The sequence below is a fragment of the Pelobates fuscus genome, chromosome 3, assembly GCF_036172605.1.
Source record: "Pelobates fuscus isolate aPelFus1 chromosome 3, aPelFus1.pri, whole genome shotgun sequence".
In the NCBI taxonomy this organism is placed as follows: Eukaryota; Metazoa; Chordata; class Amphibia; order Anura; family Pelobatidae; genus Pelobates; species Pelobates fuscus.
In genome coordinates this window covers 197,039,117-197,058,330 of record NC_086319.1, presented here as the reverse complement: position 1 = coordinate 197,058,330, position 19,214 = coordinate 197,039,117, and the positions used below count along the sequence as shown (strand labels likewise).

Sequence of the window (19,214 nt, the reverse complement as noted above, 5' to 3'; positions counted from 1 at the left end):
GGCATGATCTATACACCTAAACTGTTCCATTAAGCAAAAAGTTGTTTGGATGCCTATAGTATCCCTTTAACAAAACAAGGTTAATTGCCAGAACTAAAAAAAAATGGCAAAATGCTTGCTTATAGGGGAGTACGCTACTTACAATTAGAACCATTTTCAAGTTAGCGATTTCATTTCTAAACAGCAGTTTATAATAAGAAAAAAAATGCATGTAGCCAGATTATTTTGTTGTTTTACTGACTATTCATTACTCAAGATTTATGTCCTTCTCTCAGGCAGGTAGCAATGCCAACATCTCACAGTCTGGTCAAGAAGCTGGAGGTGAAATATCAGGCAGTGCTGGGGTTGATGGGAAAGAGAACTACCGCTCAGAGATCTACATAGCAGAAGGCAGTAACAAGACTCCACCTAATGTACCCAAGAAATCTGCCAAAGTACTGCAGAGAAACATGTCTCTACATCCAGATGCCATAGCTCCAGGTATTAATTGTGTCCACTAGAAATACTTAAAGAAACAATCAAAGCACCATAATCACTACATATCTATATAGAGGTTATGGTGGTGACAGAATGGCCCTGGCAGTACTCCTTCCTCCCCGGTGTAAGTAGTAAAACTGTTGATAACTGTGCAGGGTTAGCTGACTGGTTGAGAGCACTGCCGGATTTAGCTCAGGAGACCTAACGGCTCTCCATACATGAAGAGGAGAGGCAGGGACCAGCGCCAGGCAGAGCCAGGTAAGAAATCCAATTGCCATGGTTTGCCAGAAAAAGAGTAAAATTGTTTCCATATTTACTGTTTTCCTTTGCAGCATCACCAATGAATAACAGCCATGCTAGAGAAGGGTCGGTCATAATAAAAGACAAAGCTTTATTTTTTTGGTGGCCGGCTATCAAGTGCTACATGGTTGACCCTCCCGCCCAGGGCTGGCCTTAGGGGTGTGCAAACGGTGCCATGGGAGCAGGGGGTGCCATGCGGCCCACACAGCTCACACATGGCCGGCCAGGATTATAACCCCCCCCACCCCAAATATTGAAGCGGGGCGGAGTTAACCATTCAGTGGAGGCGGAGCTAAAAGTGCCGGGTAACTTCTGCAGGGGAAGCAGGAAGGAGTCGCCCAACAACCAGTCTCCAGGAGTGCACTGCCTCCACTCCTCCATAATGAACAGTGGTGTGTGATTGTCTGCCTGTGTGTGTGTGTGTGTGTCTGTGTGTGCGTGACTGTCCACCTGCCTATGTGTGTGTGTGTGCATGACAGTCTGCCTGTGTGTATGTGTGTGGCTGTCTGTGTGTGACTGCCTGTGTGTGTGTGTGTGACTGCATGTAAGTGTGTGTAAGACTGAATGTGTGGCTGTATGTATGTTACTGTCTGTCTGTACCTGTGTGTGTGTGTGTGACTGTCTGCCGGTAATTGTGTATGAGTGTGTGACTGCCTGTACCTGTGTGTTTCTGCCTGATTCTGTGTATGTGACTATCTTCTTGCAACTGTGTGCATGTGGTGGATTTGACATTGTATATGTATAACTGTGTGCAACTGTGTGACTGTGTGCACATAACTCTGCAAAAATATACACCTGCATTCACACATAGGCCTAAATGCATGTTTTTATCTGAATTAAATACCCATCACACACAGCCAATAAACCCAGCACAAATATCATATCTCATAGCATGCCAGTGGGCCACAGAGTTTACTGGTCGACCAAAATTCTGTGATCAACGAAAATGTAGAACAAATCTCTGTCATAATTGCAGTTGTGCCAAGAAAGCTTGTCCTATCAAAAAAAAAAAAATTGAATGAAAAAACCAAAAATGATTTCTGTGTACATGTCTAATATGTGATCTAATAGGATGCAAATCTGAGGAACTCATATGATCATTACACCAACTTTGCAATACTGGCCAAATTCTTTTATACATGGTGGAAACTTTTCTAGATTTGTAGGGAGTTTCTGCTACTGCACTTGATAGTCCTTGATTCTTTAATCCCTGCCATTTAATCTCCATTCCATTTATGTGAGAACAAGGCTCAGCTCATATTTATAGAGCAGAAACTCTGAGCAGAAGACATCCTATAATGATAATATCGAATGCCATTAATCTATGATCCGTATATAATTCTCCTTTAGCCTAAACCCAATACATTTATGGAAACACACATGATTCTGCCTATAATAGAAGAATATTTCCTTGGCATAACTGTGAAATGCTGAAAAGAAAAATGTCATCAATTTAAATAGATATGGCTGCAGCTGCCCAGTGCATCTCAGAAGACGTTGACCAAAGAGCACATGTGCATCTGTCTCCCACAATATTATAGAGTTCGGATGTGACCACAAGCAACGGGTGTAATTTTAGAATAAGGGAAATACACTTACTAGCAGAAACTACATAAAACAAACTAAAACGAGTAAAAAAAAAAAAAAAAAAAGGCATCATTACAGAAATTGTAAGCCTCTGCCTTCCTTTTTATTCTAAATAAAATATCAAGATATTGGCAGTTGACACAAATTATCAGGTCAGTTTAACCCTGGAGTCTTGTTAATAAACTGGCTGTTTTCAGAGAGAGGCTGAACTGTCAAGGTACCAAATTCTGTTTTTGTTTTGAGGTGTGGGGCGAGCCATAACAGAGAAATCATTTCAGCCTTCCTACAGCTGACGGGAAATATGTAGAGGAGGGAGATACCATATTCTAATTATTTATGTTATTTTAATGTATTCTTATCCAGGGGTGAAGTCTTGGGGAAAAAAAGTGTGGGAACTCCTCCCCCCCCAAAAAAAACCCCACTTGTATGCATATATAAACGCGTGCACACACATACACTCGCAGACACACACATGCAATCAGACACTCACAGATGCACACACATACTCAGACACTCACACAGTGGTGTATTTTAATTTTGTGCTGCCCTAGGCATGACTATACCTGAGCACCCCCTAATCTAAATTTACCACCCCTTCCTGTCAAGGGCGCACCGCTTCCTGATTTAGAACCCACCCCTTCCTCTTTAGACTCCACCTTTTCCTGCTCCTTTTAAAGAAATACTATAGTGCCAGGAAAACAAAGCTGTTTTCCTGGCACTATAATTCCCTATAGTGCCACCCCCCCCTCATGTCCTCCTCTCCCACACTCGACACTGATGGGGTTAAAATCCTATGGGTATTTAGCAGATGCTGGATGTCCTCATGCACAGGGTGAGGACGTCCAGCATCAGTTAGGCCAGCATCAGTCCCTCTAGTGGCTGTCTGGTAGACAGCCACCAGAGGTGGAGTTACCCCTCAAGGTAATTATTGCAGTTTCTTAGAAACCGCAATAATTACACTTGCAGGTTTAAGGGGACTGGGACACTGCACCCAGACCACTTCAATGAGCTGAAGTTGTCTGGGTGCCTATAGTGTCCCTCTATGCACACTCTCTGACAGACACCCACACTGGCAGATACACACACACTCAGTGACAAACACACAGACGTCACTGATTTGACACACACAAACACACTGACAGACACACACTAATAGTCACACACACACTAAATGACAAACAGACTCTCACTGATTTGACAGACACTTACAAACATACACTAACAGAAGCACATACACTCATACGCACACACACGTGCATACACTAACAGAAGCACATGCACTCATACACACACGTACATACGCTAACAGACGTAAATACACTCATACACACACACACACATACACACTGACACAAACACACATACACTAACATACACACACATACATAGACTAACAGACACACACACACACTAACAGACATACACACACACATACATACACTAACAGACATACACACACACACAATCATACACTAACAGACATACACACACATACATAGACTAACAGACATACACACACACATACACATACACTAACAGAAATACACACACATACATAGACTAACAGACATACACACACACATACATACACATACACTAACAGACATACACATACACATACACTAACAGGCATAGACTAACAGACATACACACACGTACATAGACTAACAGACATACACTAACAGACATACACACATACACTAACAGACATACACTCATACACTAACAGACATACACTAACATACACACATACACTAACAGACATACACACACATACATACACTAACAGACACATACATACACATACACTAACAGACATACACACACATACACTAACAGACATACACACACATACACTAACAGACATACACACATACACTAACAGACATACACACACACACACACACATACACATACACACACATACACTAACAGACACACACACACATACACTGACATACACACATACACTGACACACACACACATACATACACACACATACACATACACTAACAGACATACACACACATACATACACTAACAGACATATACTAACAGACACACACATACACATACACTAACAGACATACACTAACAGACATACACTAACAGACATACACTAACAGACATACACACATACACTAACAGACATACACACACATACACTAACAGACATACACACACATACACTAACAGACATACACACATACACTCATAGGCGTGCGCAGCCTATTGCATTAGGGTGTGCACCCTAAAGCACAAACACGCCGCATGTGTATATATTTATTCTATTTTTACTATATATATATATATATATATATATATATATACATACACTGCTGTGTGTGTGTGCTGCTAGTGTGCTGTGTGAGGGTGGTGTTAGTGGGATGTGTGGGTGAGGGTGCTGGTAGTGTGCTATGCGGGTGAGGGTGTTTGTGTGGGTGCTGTTTGTGTGTGAGGGTGCTGGTAGTGTGCTGTGTGAGGGTGTTTGTGTGTTTGTTAGGGTCCTGTTACTGTGCTGTGTGAGGGTTCTGTGTGTGTGAGGGTGCTGTTTGTGTGATGTGTGCGTTTGTGTGATGGTGCCGTTTGTGTGATGTGTGTGGGTGTCGTGTATTTGTGAGGGTGCTGTTTGTGTGTGTGTGTGTGTTTGTGAGGGTGCTGTTAGTGTGCTGTGTGTGAGGGTGTTGTGTGTATGTAAAGGTGCTGTGTGTGTTTGTGAGGGTGCGGTTAGTGTACTGTGTGTGTGAGCGTGCTGTATGTGTCTATGTGCTGTATGTTGGGAGGGATTGTGGAGGTGGGGGCAGATTAGTAAATATCCCCCCTCCCTACCTTATGTAGGGAGGGGGGATCCTTGCTGCCATGTGCCATCCCTGGTGGTCCAGTGGAGAGTGAACTCTAGCCTGCGGAGCTAGAGTGAACTCTCACGAGATCTGAGTGTTGCCGTGGCAATGCTCAGATCTCGTGAGAGGAACCTGGCAGAGCTGCTGTCTAGAGCTCCCCGGGTCCTCTCCTGCCTCCCTCCGTGTTGCTGTGGGTTGGTGAGGTAGATCTTTGATCTCCCCGCCAGCCCATGGAGGCTAAGAGCAGAGCCGGCACTCAGATAGCGCCGACTCTGCGTGAGCCGTCAAGGGAGATCCGAACATCTCCAGAGAAGTCCTGGGGAATAAAGTGTGGGAACTCTTTCCCCTCCCCCCCCCCCCCCCAAAAAAAATATACACGTGTGTGTGTGTATATATATACTGACACACAGATATATATACTCAGACACACACATACATACTCAGACACACACACACACTCACAGACACACACACACACACATACTCACAGACACACACTCACAGACACACACTTACAGACACACATACTCACAGACACACACACATACCCATACACTCAGACACTCAGACACACACATACTCACAGACACACATACACTCACAGACACACACACACTCACAGACACACACACATACATTCACAGACACACTTACAGACACACTCAGACAGACACACACACATACATTCACAGACACACACACACATACAAATATATATATATTTTTTTTATTAAAAAAAGGTCCACCCAGCCTCCCTACCTGGAGTGCTGGCGTGGACTTGTCCCTGGGGTCCAGTGGGTCGGATGCCTGTGTCCATCTCAGACGCGTCGAGGGAGCTGTGTGCGCTCTGCTTCCTCTCGCCGCGCGGGCTGTCTGCTGTAGCTGGGAGCCGGAATATGACGTCATATTCCGGCTCCCAGCATCAGCAAACAGCGCGCGGCGAGAGGAAGCAGAGAGCACACAGCTCCCTCGCCGCGTCTGAGATGGACACAGGCATCCGACTGGGGGGGTGTCCTTCACCCCCTCCTCCCCCCCCCCGCCATGACAGGGGGAACTTGGGGGCCGGAAGGGGGCATTTGGGGGCACTGAGTGCCCGCAGGAACAGCGTTCCTGCTCAAATAAAAGTGCAGGAACGCTGTTCCTGCAGGACTCAATACATAGTCGTGCCGCGGGGATTAGGGTGTGCCCAGGCACACCCGGCACACCCCGTGCGCACGCCTATGCATACACTAACAGACATACACACACACATACACACATACACCAACAGACATGCATATATACAAATTATTAAAATTAACATTGCCCACCCAGCCTCCCTACCTTTTAGGAAAGCTGGCATGGATGGGTCCCTGGGGTCCAGTGGGGCTGCAGTGAGGCGGGCTGCTCTCTCCCTGTCACACGCGGCGAGGAAGCTGTGTCCTCTCTGCTCCCTCTCACCGCGTGGGTGGTCTGCTGATGCAGGGAGCCGGAATATGACGTCATATTCCGGCTTCCTGCATCAGAAAATGGCGCGCTGCGAGAGGGAGCAGAGAGGACACAGCTCCCTCGCCGTGTGTGACAGGGAGAGAGAGGGGGGGCAATCAGGTGCCCCCCCCCATGACAGGGGGAACACAGGGCATTTGGGGGCGGCATTTTTTGCCGCCCCCTTAGTGCCTGCAAGGGGAACGGCGTTCCTCCTGTGAAAAAAGTGCAGGAACGCCGTTCCCACGCGTTCCTGCAGGGCTCGAGCCCTGTTCTTATCCTTACAGCTGAGGGGAGGAGTTAACCCAGTTGTAATGCTACCATGATTATGCAGGAAATAAAAGTTAATAACTGTCCTTAATTTAATATTTTTGCATAATCTTTTTAAATGATTTAATATTTTTAAAAATATTTTTATAGTTTGTGCTGAAATAGTAAATAATTTGAAAAGTTTAACCAATATGGAATGGTGAATTATTAACCCCTTAAGTACACATGACATGTGTGACATGTCATGATTCCCTTTTATTCCAGAAGTTTGGTCCTTAAGGGGTTAAAGGTACACTAAAGTCACCAAAACAACTTTAGCTTAATGGAGCAGTTCTGGTATATAGATCATGCCCCTGCAGCCTCACTGCTCAATCCTATGCCATTTAGGAGTTAAATCACTTTGTTTATGAACCCTAGCGCCATCTCCCTGCATGTGACTTGCACAGCCTCCCTAAACACTTCCTGTAAAGTGTAATCTTCAATTTACCTTTTCTTTATTGCAAGTTCTGTTTAATTTAGATTTTCTTATCCCCTGCTATGTTAATAGCTTGCTAGAACCTGCAAGAGCCTCTGTATGTGATTAAAGTTCAATTTACAGAGAAAGAGATACAATTAATTAAGGTACATTACATCTGATTGAAAGTAAAACCAAATTTTGTTTTCATGCAGGCTGTCAGTCAGAGCCAGGGGACTTGTGACAAGGGCTGCATAAACAGAAACAAATTGATTTAACTCCTAAATGGCAGTGAATTGAGCAGTGAAACCTGAGAGGCATGATCTACACACAAAAATTACTTCATTTAGCTAAAGTTGTTTAGGTGACTATAGTGTTACTTTAAGGGAAGTGGTTATAGCACTGCTTCTGTTTTTTTTTTTTTAGTCAAACAGTGAATTATATGAAGTTGTGTTAAAAGCAAGTTTGCAAAAGTGTTAGAGCTGAAAAGATGGCCAAGCTAAAATAGCAATAAAACAGCTACATTGGATCACAGCAGCTATAGATAAAACAGCTATATTGGATCACAGCAGCTTTAGATAAAACAGCTACATTGGATCACAGCATCTACCGTTAAAACAGCTATATTGGATCACAGCATGTGTATCTCAAACGGCTACAATGGATGACAGCAACTAAAGCTAAAATGGCATTGGATCAAAGCAACTATAGTTGCCACAATTACAACAGACATAGAAACAATAAATGGAGCAAGTACAGGGGCTCACAGCAGCTATAGCTGTGGCAGTTACAGTGATCTAAGCCAACTATAGTAGGAACCGCTAAATTGAGGAAAGCAATCCATATGTAATTGATAAGGAGTGTGTGGCTAGAACCCGGGGTTATTGTAGAGAGTCAAAAGAAGGTGCAGTGGGATGACAGAGATACAGTGAGTTCATCTTTGTTAGTGAATGGTCTTGGGTTGATTTAGTGTAGTGATGTTATGGGTGCACTGATGCTTAATATGATTTTCCACTTTGAGGACTAATAATAAAATTAATGAGATTATTTGTATTTTTAAGGTTACTCAGGACCACTGAAGGGGGTTCCATATGAGAAATTTAATAGCACAGCCATCCCTAAGTCTTACCGCTCTCCATGGATTGAAGGGCCAGCATATGAATATATCACACCTGTCAATGAATCGCTCCAGGAACCATCACAGACACCTCTTAATGTGACATATCGAAGTTATAACAGGTATCCATAGTGTTATTAATGTTCATTGTTTGCCATAGGAATACTACAACAATATTTTAATAGAACATTTGAGTTTATAAAAAAAAAAGCTATTTCAGTAGTTTCCATGGTTTTTAAAGTATTCAGTGCACCAAAACCACTTCAGTTTGCATGATGCAGCTTGATGCAAAGGCTACTCTGACCCTGTTCTCTAGTAATGGGGTTGTGATGAAACCACCATGTTATGTGGGACTTTTTTTGTTTTATTGGTTCGGTAGCTGTAACTACCGAACACCGACCACCCCCTGGCTCATTATCTTAAAAGAAAACAGTCCATTAAGTGCTCTCACTGTGTGGCCGCCATTCGTATAGTCGAACACCACTTGCATGAGAAAATGGTGGTCATCTTGTTCGCACGAAAGGAGGCAGCGGGACTTCGTCATCGAGTGTCTGGAACTAAAATCAGACACTCGACTTCCGGAACACCGGTCAAACTATACGAACGCCTGCTTCCTTTTCCCGAACAGCCAGGAGAGCACTGTTCAGTAGTTTTGTTCCCACAAACCAGGGGAACAATCGCTGCTATGAGCCAGGGGGTATCATTCGTGCATTTGTTTGTTTTTGAGACTTGTCGAAATAGACCGACCGCACAGCCTAAACTCATGGAATGGTTTCTGGGCAGGAGACTCGTGTGCGGTCAGTCAAAATTAGACTTCCCTAAAATTCCAAAACCCCTGAACTGATCTGGGTGATTTATGGATATGTTAGTCACCCAGATCAGGGGATATAACTTTTATGTGTTTTGGGGTACTTTTCAAGTTTTATAAAAAAATTAGTTTTTTTCTGCCTGGAGATTATTTAGTTATTACTGTGTCTGACTCAATTATCTCACAGGCAGAGAGGAGGGCATTATCTGTTTGTATTGGGAGTGTCACACTTTGTCACTGTATTAATATTGGTTGTAAACTTTGTGTGCCTGTTCCCCACAAGGTCCATGTGGGAGTGCCCCTTGCATGGGGACTTGCATAAAAGCCAGTGTGGCACCCATTAAAATCATTCCTATTGTACCCTTCATCTAGTCTAGGCTGATGTTTGGGTAACTGTCTACTTGCTGGGGAGAACACTACTTGGATGCTGCATTCATCTGAAACCGTTCGAATCTACACCCGAACTTCATGCTGTAATCACTCAGGCTCAGCAGTTTGGGAGGAAATAGACAAACAGAGTTTTTGCAATACCAACTTTGGTAACAGGGGTAAACAGTTTAAACCTTCTAACCTAGGTCTCGTTTGGTTCCTGGTTCTGTTATTACATCTGACTTCTGCGGAGCTGCAGAAGTGTGTCTGCTGGTCATCACTGGCTGAAAGCTTCAGCTGACCTCTCTAAATGTATATTGTTGTTATTATTAGCATTCATATAGCCATCAACATATTCCACAGCACTTTACCATTATAGAATGTGAATATTTGACAAGTAATTGACATACAAAAATTAACAGAGACAAGATGGGAAGAAGACCCTGCTCACACGAGCTTACAACCTCAGCCAATTAATGCATGGAAATGCACTGTCTATGGAAAGTTCCAGACAGGCCAATGATGGCCCAATGACACTGCTAGAGATGGAATTATACCACTGACAGCAAAGGGGTTAATCCATGGCTGTCTTTTGATTGGACCCTGGTCAAACATTTGCTTGGGCACCTGGACTCTGTTGTCCCCCCACACACACACTCCCTGGCATTCAATCGAGCCTTAAACCCCAAGACAGAGGCGATGTAAAGTAGAGAGGGCTCTGGTGCATTAATTTTTGGGGGGGCGGAGGGGGCTGGGGGGAGGGGGTGGCAAAAGGTAGATCCCCATCTGTCGTGCAACATCAACAACAGCTGGGGCTCTACCATACAATCCCAGCACCACGATCCATGGGGGGGGGAATACATTTTTTTTTTTTTTGCTAGATGCTGTTGGCTGGACCACAGGGCAGCTGCTTTGGGCCCCCGAGGAGTAACTGAGCCCAGGGCAGCTGCCCCATTTGCCCCGCGTTAAACACGGGTTAATCTATGTATGTACATTGTTTCATAGAAAAATGCTCCAGGCGCCATGACCACTTCAAATCACTGAAGCAAAACCAGGCCACATCTTACTTACACCGCAATAAGTTCCTACCATAGGGAGACCACCTGCATAACCAACCGAAAACAGCCACAACCGCCTCACCAACGCACCAGCCTCTACATAGGCAAATGCTACATAAACACTGACACCATACAACGCCACGAATAACATAGGGGGCCCAACGCTCCACCACTCACCCAAAGGCAGCCCTGGAGAGCAGCCGTCCCATTGCTGAAGAGGCTCCCTTCTTACACACTAAATAAGAGAAAGCTTCCATGTTCAGTCTCAGACTCAACTCCCACTTTATATACTATTAGTTCCAGATCCCCAAACCTAAAACCTAAGTAGAATCCTAACACTGTTAGGATTCTACTTAGGTTACCACTATTACCACATGTTTACCCAGATGCCATCACCATCACCATCACCGCCTATGTAAGCACGGTATTCGAATATATAACATTTACCAACTTTATACCATGAATCTCTATGTAAGCTACCGTTTGCCTTTTATGACTCCTTGATATATAGCACGGATGTGCCACCATGATAAGCATCACTTCATCTCATACCATTACAACTGTAAAAACAGTTCTGCAATCTAATATGTTTATCGAATTTGACCCATGAGCCTCACGTTACATCTTGCTCTAGGTTTGTATTTGGTATATTATCAAAATAAAAACACATTTAACACAAATCACTGAAGTGGTCATGGTGCTTGGAGAAACCCTTTAAGCAAAAGATATTTCTCGTGTTATGAAATTGCACCATGCTCCTTACTGATATGTCTCTGTGAAATGCATTGACTGACTCTCATGCAATAAAGGAAAAGAGTAAGTGCAAGTCCAGGCCTGTTCTTTTGTGATGGTCTGCTAATCATTCTGTTGACTTGTTTACTTCATAGATGAAAGGCTCCCTCAAAAATGGTAATATTAATAAAAAGGTTTGGAAATTTTATTTACACATTTTTTTTATTTAAAAAAACATCAGGATGCTCGGAAGACAAAAAAATAAAACCACAAAGTTTAGAACCTTGTTAGTCTATATCATATCCCAAAAAAACTTCAGTTATTTACATGTGCACAAGAATTTGAGGAGTTAACTTTTTTTTTCAGAATGCAGCCAGTGGACACATAGTTTAAAAACCTATGGTGGCTCAAGGCTTAACTGTGTGGCAACTGGCCAGTACTTGCTAGCCACCCGCCACATTAAATTTGTAAAAATAACTAGAAAAACCTATGCTAGTCAATATGAACCCCTCTCCCCCCACCATATTACTATAAGGTAGGCTTAAAGACCCAGAGGCCCCCATGCAGAATGAGGTTTCAAGGTGGAAAAACGTTTATAAAGGCTTTCTACAATTTTAATTCTCAATAAAGGGCTCTGATTGGTTACTTTGTAAGCCAACAAGTCAGAGCGCTTTCAAAGGCAAGTCTCATGTCTCTCAAAACTCGTCTAGGAATATCCCCCCACCCCCCAGTTATTTTAAATATAACACATTTAGGATTAGGATGTCCCCCATTATTAATTTAATAGCTCCCACCAAAAAAAGGGTGGTGGACATTACTTACTTCAGTCTGGATTGCGTGCTCGTTACACTTTTGGAACAGCTGTGACCAAAGTATCCAGCGATTTAATCGCTGCTAAATCTCGCTGCCATTACTCTATCCTAATTCTTCAATTTCTTTCTGCTGCTTTCGACATTGTTGATCATCAACAGTTTCTGCTCATTCTCCGTAATCTCAGCCTACAGGATACTGCTCTCTCCTCTTTCCTCTCATAGCGCTCTTTTAGAGTTTCTTTCTCTGGCTCTGCCTTTTCTCCCAAACCTCTTTCTGTTGGCATTGCCCAAGGTTCTATCCTTGGTCCCCGACTGTTCTCTATCTATACTGCCTCCCTTGGTGAACTCATCAGCTCTTTTGGCTTCTATTATCATTTATATGCGGATGCCACACAAATCTACTTGTCCTCCCCTGATTTCTCACCACCCATATTGACTTGTGTCTCTTGCTGCCTTTCTGCGATTTCAAACTAGATGGCTGCTCACTTCACTCAACCTGTCCAAAACAGAACTTCTGGTCTTCCCTCCATCAAGTATTGCTGCTACCGTGTCTCCCTCCCTCCATTCAACGGCACTACTATCACCTCTCCCTCGCAGGCTCGCTGCCTAGGTGTTCTCTTTGACTCCGACCTCCCCTTCACCCCTCATGTCCAGTCAATCACCAAATCCTGCCGCTTCCATCTCAAAAACATAGAGCGCATCCGTTCTATTCAATACCAGATGCGGCTACGGTGCTGATCCATTCTGTTCTCTCTCCCCTTGACTAGTGCAATCCCATTCTTAGTGGTCTTACATGTTCCAAGCTTGCACCGTTGCAATCTATAATGAATGTGGCGGCATGGCTCAGCGTCCTGTTCACCTGCACCTCTCCGCTCTGTCAGTCCCTACATTGGCTTCCAGTAAGATAACATTCTGGTGCTAGCTTACAAGTCTCCACATAATGCTTCTCCAACCTTCCTATCCTCCCTAATACACAGATATGTCCCGCCAAGGCCCCTGCATTCTGCCGAAGACCTACATCTATCCCCTTTCCTTACTCCTACCTCGCCTCCAAGACCTCCAGGGCTGCACCTTTTCTGTGGAACTCCCTTTCTTTCTCTTTTAGACTTTTCACTCCAGTCCTTAAAAAAAAAAAAAAATGGAAACTCACACCCTGACCCCTCTTCTGCTCCTAAGCCCTCAGTCAATACTTTTCTAGCAACCTACTTTGAAACCCCTACTTTTACCCTTTGTGTCACTATACCCCACTCCCTCTGGCATGTAAGCTCATTGAGCAGGGCCCTTAACCCCTCTGTTCCTGTGCGTCCAACTTGTCTGGTTACAATTACCTGTCTGTTAGTCCACCCATTGTACAACACTAAGGAACTTTTTGGCACTTTATAAATAATAAAATAACCCCTGTTTAGTGAATAACCCCAATAGTAATTTCCTACCATATTCCCTCTGATAGTAGCAGCAAGATATACATGTAATGAGTGTCAGTTTTAAATATAGAGTAAGTATTATGATCTGCTCATAAATATATCGGTTTAGCCAAAGAAGTAAAGGCATCTTAGTAAGATGATGCCTAGATCTGAAGTACTGCAAGATCTACGTGATAGTTAAAAGAGCAAATAAACCTATTCTTAGACCTGCTTTAACCACCTCTGAGAGCTTCACATGGCTTGGGTCCACTTGTATTGGGTAAAAAGACTCCCTTTGAATGGGTAACAGTCACACAAATGGTAATTCACTATTGCGGAACATGTTGAGAATTCAATGTGAACTGCAAGCTGTAAACAAAGAGAGCAGAGCTGGAAAAATTCAGCAAATCGAGTACTTTTTTTCAACTTCGGTTATGTTGGCCTAAAATGTAACATTTGTTGGATATGAGGTGGTTGAAGAATGGGAAGATTTACAAATTTATTCACTATCGTGAGCATCCAAAGTGAATTTCAAATGTAATTTCAAAATAGCTGAATGGGAGAAGAAGAAGAAGAAAAAAAAAAAGTCTGGTTACTTTAGCCTTCACTCTGAATTTTCACTTTAGTATATAACCTGGTTAGAGTAAGGACAACTGCAATCTCATGTTGCAGAGACTGTGTTTAAAGCTAGTAGGGTGGATGCACAGTTGTAGACCAGAACATACAGATCTATTACTGGTCTTCTAGTGTGTTCGGCTGTACAGTGTACTATTATAAATGCAACATTTTCAGTATTTAACACAATGTTCATTGCTTCTCATGACCAAAGAACATCTTAAACTCAGCATATCTGGGTACTCAAAGTAATACTCATGGCACCAACACTAAGTGCATTTGATAGGCTTTTGCCTCATTTCATGCTGTTTTTTTACTCTGTTTAATTCACTTTAGTTTTGCTTAATTAAAAAAAAAAAGTGATTGGCTGAGGGGTGGAGTTGTTAGTAGCTCATCTCACATAGATCGCTCATTGGCTGAGTGGAGTACTAATAATAATAAGGCTGTTTTGTGTATTTTTTTTTATATTTTTATTTTTTATAACAAAATTATTGGTTATTTTTTGTTTTGTTAATATAAATGTGGGGAAGAATATAGCATGGATATTTGACCAAAAGCTACCAAATGCACTTAAGTTGCATTGAACCTTGATTATTGTTGTAAAAGTAGTTTTGTGTTTTGTTTATTATATTTTGTTTACTTTATTAATTCACAATTAATCTTTTTCAGAACGCCACTACCTTTTGGAAGTTTGTCTGTGGTTGGTGGTTTAACAGGCCCAACTATGTATGAGGAACTACAATCTCAAATAGAAGAGGCCACAAGTGGACTGGAACTAATGTGCCAGAGACCCAGCTTTAACCGGGCACCACGTGGGTGGTCACTCAAATTCATACCAGAGTCAGTAGACTTGTAGGGTGGTCATTCGCTTTAGGAGCTTATTATGTTATTACATTACTGATACAGTGGAAAAGGATCAGCAGCACATTAGAATGGTTGCAAACAGTTAAAATGGTTTTATATGCAATGCAGTAAGCAATGTGCGAATCTAAAATTTGAAAATATTGGAAAATTTTAGGGTGATTTTGCAGTCACCAATTTTTTTTAGTGCTTTGGAGTTCACCAATGTTTAATGCCAATGTTTTATGCATAGCTTTATGTAGTCGTGTCCCCAAAAAATTAAATGGTGCTAATTTTGTATCCACATTATGTCATTGAAATCATATAGTCAAAAGATTTAGTAATTTGAGAACTGTGCCGTGTATTACCTGTTCTTCCCTTTTTTTTTCTTTTATCTTTTCTAAACCATTAAGGATATTTTTTGGAATTGATTAAGAAGAGGTCTAGATGGTTAGAGCAGAGATATTCAACAGTAAGCTTGCCATTTCCCCCCTTATTTATTTTATTCTTAGTTGGCATTTGGGGACCACAGAGTTTCTTTGGTTCATAGGTTCAGGGTCAGCACTACCATACAGGCTATGCCATACCAAAGACACTGCCTGTCGCTGACAAAAAGTACAATTCTTATTTAATATACTACTGAATCTGTATATAAATAACAATAAATCCTTGGTGGTTTTGGCACTAAGTTAGGGAGAAAGTGAAAAATTGGTATTCATATGCTTCTCCCTAGCAGAGAGTCCAGTAAACTGACCGGATTATTCACTAAAGTGAGAATTGTTAGCAATTCAAAGTGGATTTCAAATGTAAGACCAAAGGAGCTGAACTAGAAGCATAGCAAACAAGAAGAATTATTCCAGAATGACTATTTTGGTGTAATTAAATTTAATTTGAATTCCACATAATTATTACTTTAGTGAATAATTCTGAATTACTCAAAAAGATAAATAATAATTTAGAACTGCATGGCAACATTACACAATTTTGTCAAAATCTGTTGTCTTTCCCAATCCAAGAACATAAATTGAACCATATCATGTTATGTTATATGTATGCAGTAATCAAGATACATTGGGAATGAGAAGCACAATGTCAAATGTAATCATTCAGGCCCTGTCATTACGGCTTTATAAATGTTGAAATGTAGTACAATGGTTGTAGTTGGGTTTAACGCATCATTTGGTGATCACCTTTTCACAAACTAATGGATAGAATTTTTGACAAAACAGGCAAACTGAAAAATACCAACTCAGATCATGGCTGTAAAATAGGATTGGCCTTCATTTAAATAAAAAAAAAAAAAGACATACAGAATGTAGGAGTCTGCAGAGGCAAGGGTGGTACCCCATTTGTAAACCATGGAGTACAGCACTAGACATTGAATCCAGAGATAATCAGACATATAAAAAATAAATCACTTACATTGCAGACAAATACCTGTATAAATCTCTACATTCTATTACTGACTGTAAAATAATTAAAAGTGATGTTCTCTATTATATGGAATATATTTTACAAATTAAATATCAACTTCATATTTTTTTTAATATGCCTTGTAAAGTCAATTTGTAGCTGAATAAAAGCTTATTTAGCTTATAGCAAGATCATGGTTCTGCCTGATTCTCTCATGTCAATTATTCACCCTCTTCATTGAAATCTTTTAATTGCCTTTTGGGCTTCCTGTGCAGAGAAACCATTAAGAAAACATCATGATAGGTATATTTACATACATTTCCTCTCCAGGAATAAAACAGCATTTATAGTAGGAGCTATCTGTGAAAAATAAGTCAACTGAATATATATCTATTTATTTTTAGCATTCAGCACTATGCTTTCTGCTTGGGGATAATATTCTTAGAGTGGGTTTTAATAGTCAGCTTCTTTAGATTCTGCTGTGCACACACACTATTGGGACACAAACAAGGAATGCTATTTTAAAATATACTCATTGCCAAGATTCCTCCATATGTGGTTTCATAGGGTCAAGAGAGCTTATTAATAAAACCATGAAATTATTAGCCCATGGGGAAGAAAATATATCAAGTGAAATATGAGAAAATGGCACAGAATTCCCTGGCCCTGAATTAAGGAGCAAGTGAAGAAAATTGCACGCGATGCGAAGCAGATAGACACAAAGAAAATACCTACTTACCTCTACCATTTTTGATTTGTAACTCTGTATTAACACAACCACCAAAATACACCTAGTGGGTAAAGAAGCGATTATTTATTTATTTTTTTTTTTTTAAAAACCTTTTTATGAAAGATTATGTTCTTTATATAGCGCCAACAAATTCCACAGCGCTTTACGAGTGGACGAACAGACATGTAATTGTAACCAGACAAGTTGGACACACAGGAACAGAGAGGTTGAGGGCCCTGCGCAATGAGCTTACATGCTAGAGGGAGTGGGATAAAGTGACACAAAGGTAAGGATAGTATTAGACGAATGACAGTTGCAAGAGAGGAATCAGTCGGGAGCTATTAACAATTTAATTGATACACTTTTATGAAGAAGTGGGTTTTTAATGATTTTTTTAAAGGAATGGAGACTGGGTAAACATCTAACAGAGGAGGGAAGTGAGTTCCACAGGAACGGTGCAGCCCTCAAGAAGTCTTGAAGGCGAGTATCAGAGGTGGAAGTATTGACAGAAGATAGACGGGACATACTTGTGTATTAGGGATGATAGATCGGTGGGAGCAGCACTATGTAGAGATTAAAAAGCAAGAAACAAAATTTTAAATTGAGCGCTATATATTACAGGAAGCCAATGTAGGGACTGACAGAAGGGTGAGGCGTGGGAGGTGCAGGCAGACATTAAATCACGCCTCAACCCCGCATTCATTATGGTCTGTAAAGGTGCAAGTTGGGAGCAAATAACACCACTGAGAAGCGGATTACAGTAGTCAAGGCGAGAAAGGACAGTGGAATGGACCAGCACCTTAGTCGAATCTGGCGTTAAGAAGGGTCGGATGCGTGCAAGGTTTTTGAGATGGAAACAGGATTTGGCGATAAACTGAACATGAGGGGTGAAGGAGAGGTTGGAGAACACCCAGGCAGCGAGCCTGAGTGGTGGAGCTGATGGTAGTACCGTTGACTTGGAGGGAGGGAGACACATGAGTAACAACACTTGAGGGAGGAAAGACCAAAATTTCAGTTTTGGTCAAGTTGAGTTTAAGGAAGTGGGCAGCCACCCAGTTATAAATAGCAGAGAGGTAGTCAGAGACACTAGTCAAGAGGGACGGGGGGGGGGGGGGGGGAGATCAGGAGAGGACAGGTAGATTTGCATGTCAAGATGATTGCAAAAGCATTTTTCTAGCAAATACAGATAAATTCTGTGCGTTTTTGAATGTTGTCAAGCACAGCAAACTGGCAACAGACATCTAATGCAAAGGTGGAGCTTTATGAGAGAGGGAGAAACTATTACTCTAACTAAAAATTTATGATAAATGTTAATGAATTTTTTATGAGTTACAGTAACAATTTAAGGTATTTTCTTAAAAAGCTGATATGTTTTATACCCAGTAAGGGATCATTAAATGGGATGTGGGGTATAGTACTGCACAGCATCACAGTATTTTTATGCACTGGTATTACTTTTGCAATCAATCTTTTTTTATTAATGAAAATCTATAATTAGAGCAGACTCACTCTTCAAGTAAGCTGCAGAGAGATTTAATAGGAGCCGACAGGGCACCAAAATGACATAATTTCATTGAATCTGTTATGGTGCCAGGAGGTCAAGGGCACCACTTTACCTAAAGTGGTTAAACCGTTTAAGAAGATAGTGACCATCCGCTCTGCCCCCTGGTTTCAATGAGGTACATACCTTTCTCACACAGTTTTGTGAATGGGAAGGTAATGATAAACATGCAAAAAGATAACATTTATATTTCTAACATGAGAGTGCTTCTTTAAAGGACCACTCTAGTGCCAGGAAAGCATACTAGTTTTCCTGGCACTATAGTGCCCTGAGGGTGCCCCCACCATCAGGGACCCCCTCCCGCCCGGCTCTGGAAAGGGGAAAGGGGTTAAATCTTACCTTTTTCCAGCGCTGGGCAGAGAG

The 19,214-nt window shown here is 41.8% G+C and overlaps 1 protein-coding gene across 3 annotated transcripts in view; it reads left to right on the top strand.

Moving 5' to 3' along the window:
- The window catches only part of MYOZ3 (myozenin 3), a 55,248-nt gene extending 39,994 nt beyond the window's left edge, over positions 1-15,254 (top strand). For all 3 annotated transcript variants that reach the window (XM_063447878.1, XM_063447877.1, XM_063447876.1), the window contains 3 exons: positions 276-480; positions 8,455-8,632; positions 14,977-15,254. In XM_063447878.1, coding sequence (XP_063303948.1) covers positions 276-480; positions 8,455-8,632; positions 14,977-15,163 — 570 coding nt within the window. In that variant the 3' untranslated portion in view covers positions 15,164-15,254. The remainder of the gene's footprint in view (positions 1-275; positions 481-8,454; positions 8,633-14,976) is intronic.
- Positions 15,255-19,214: the final 3,960 nt, after the last annotated feature.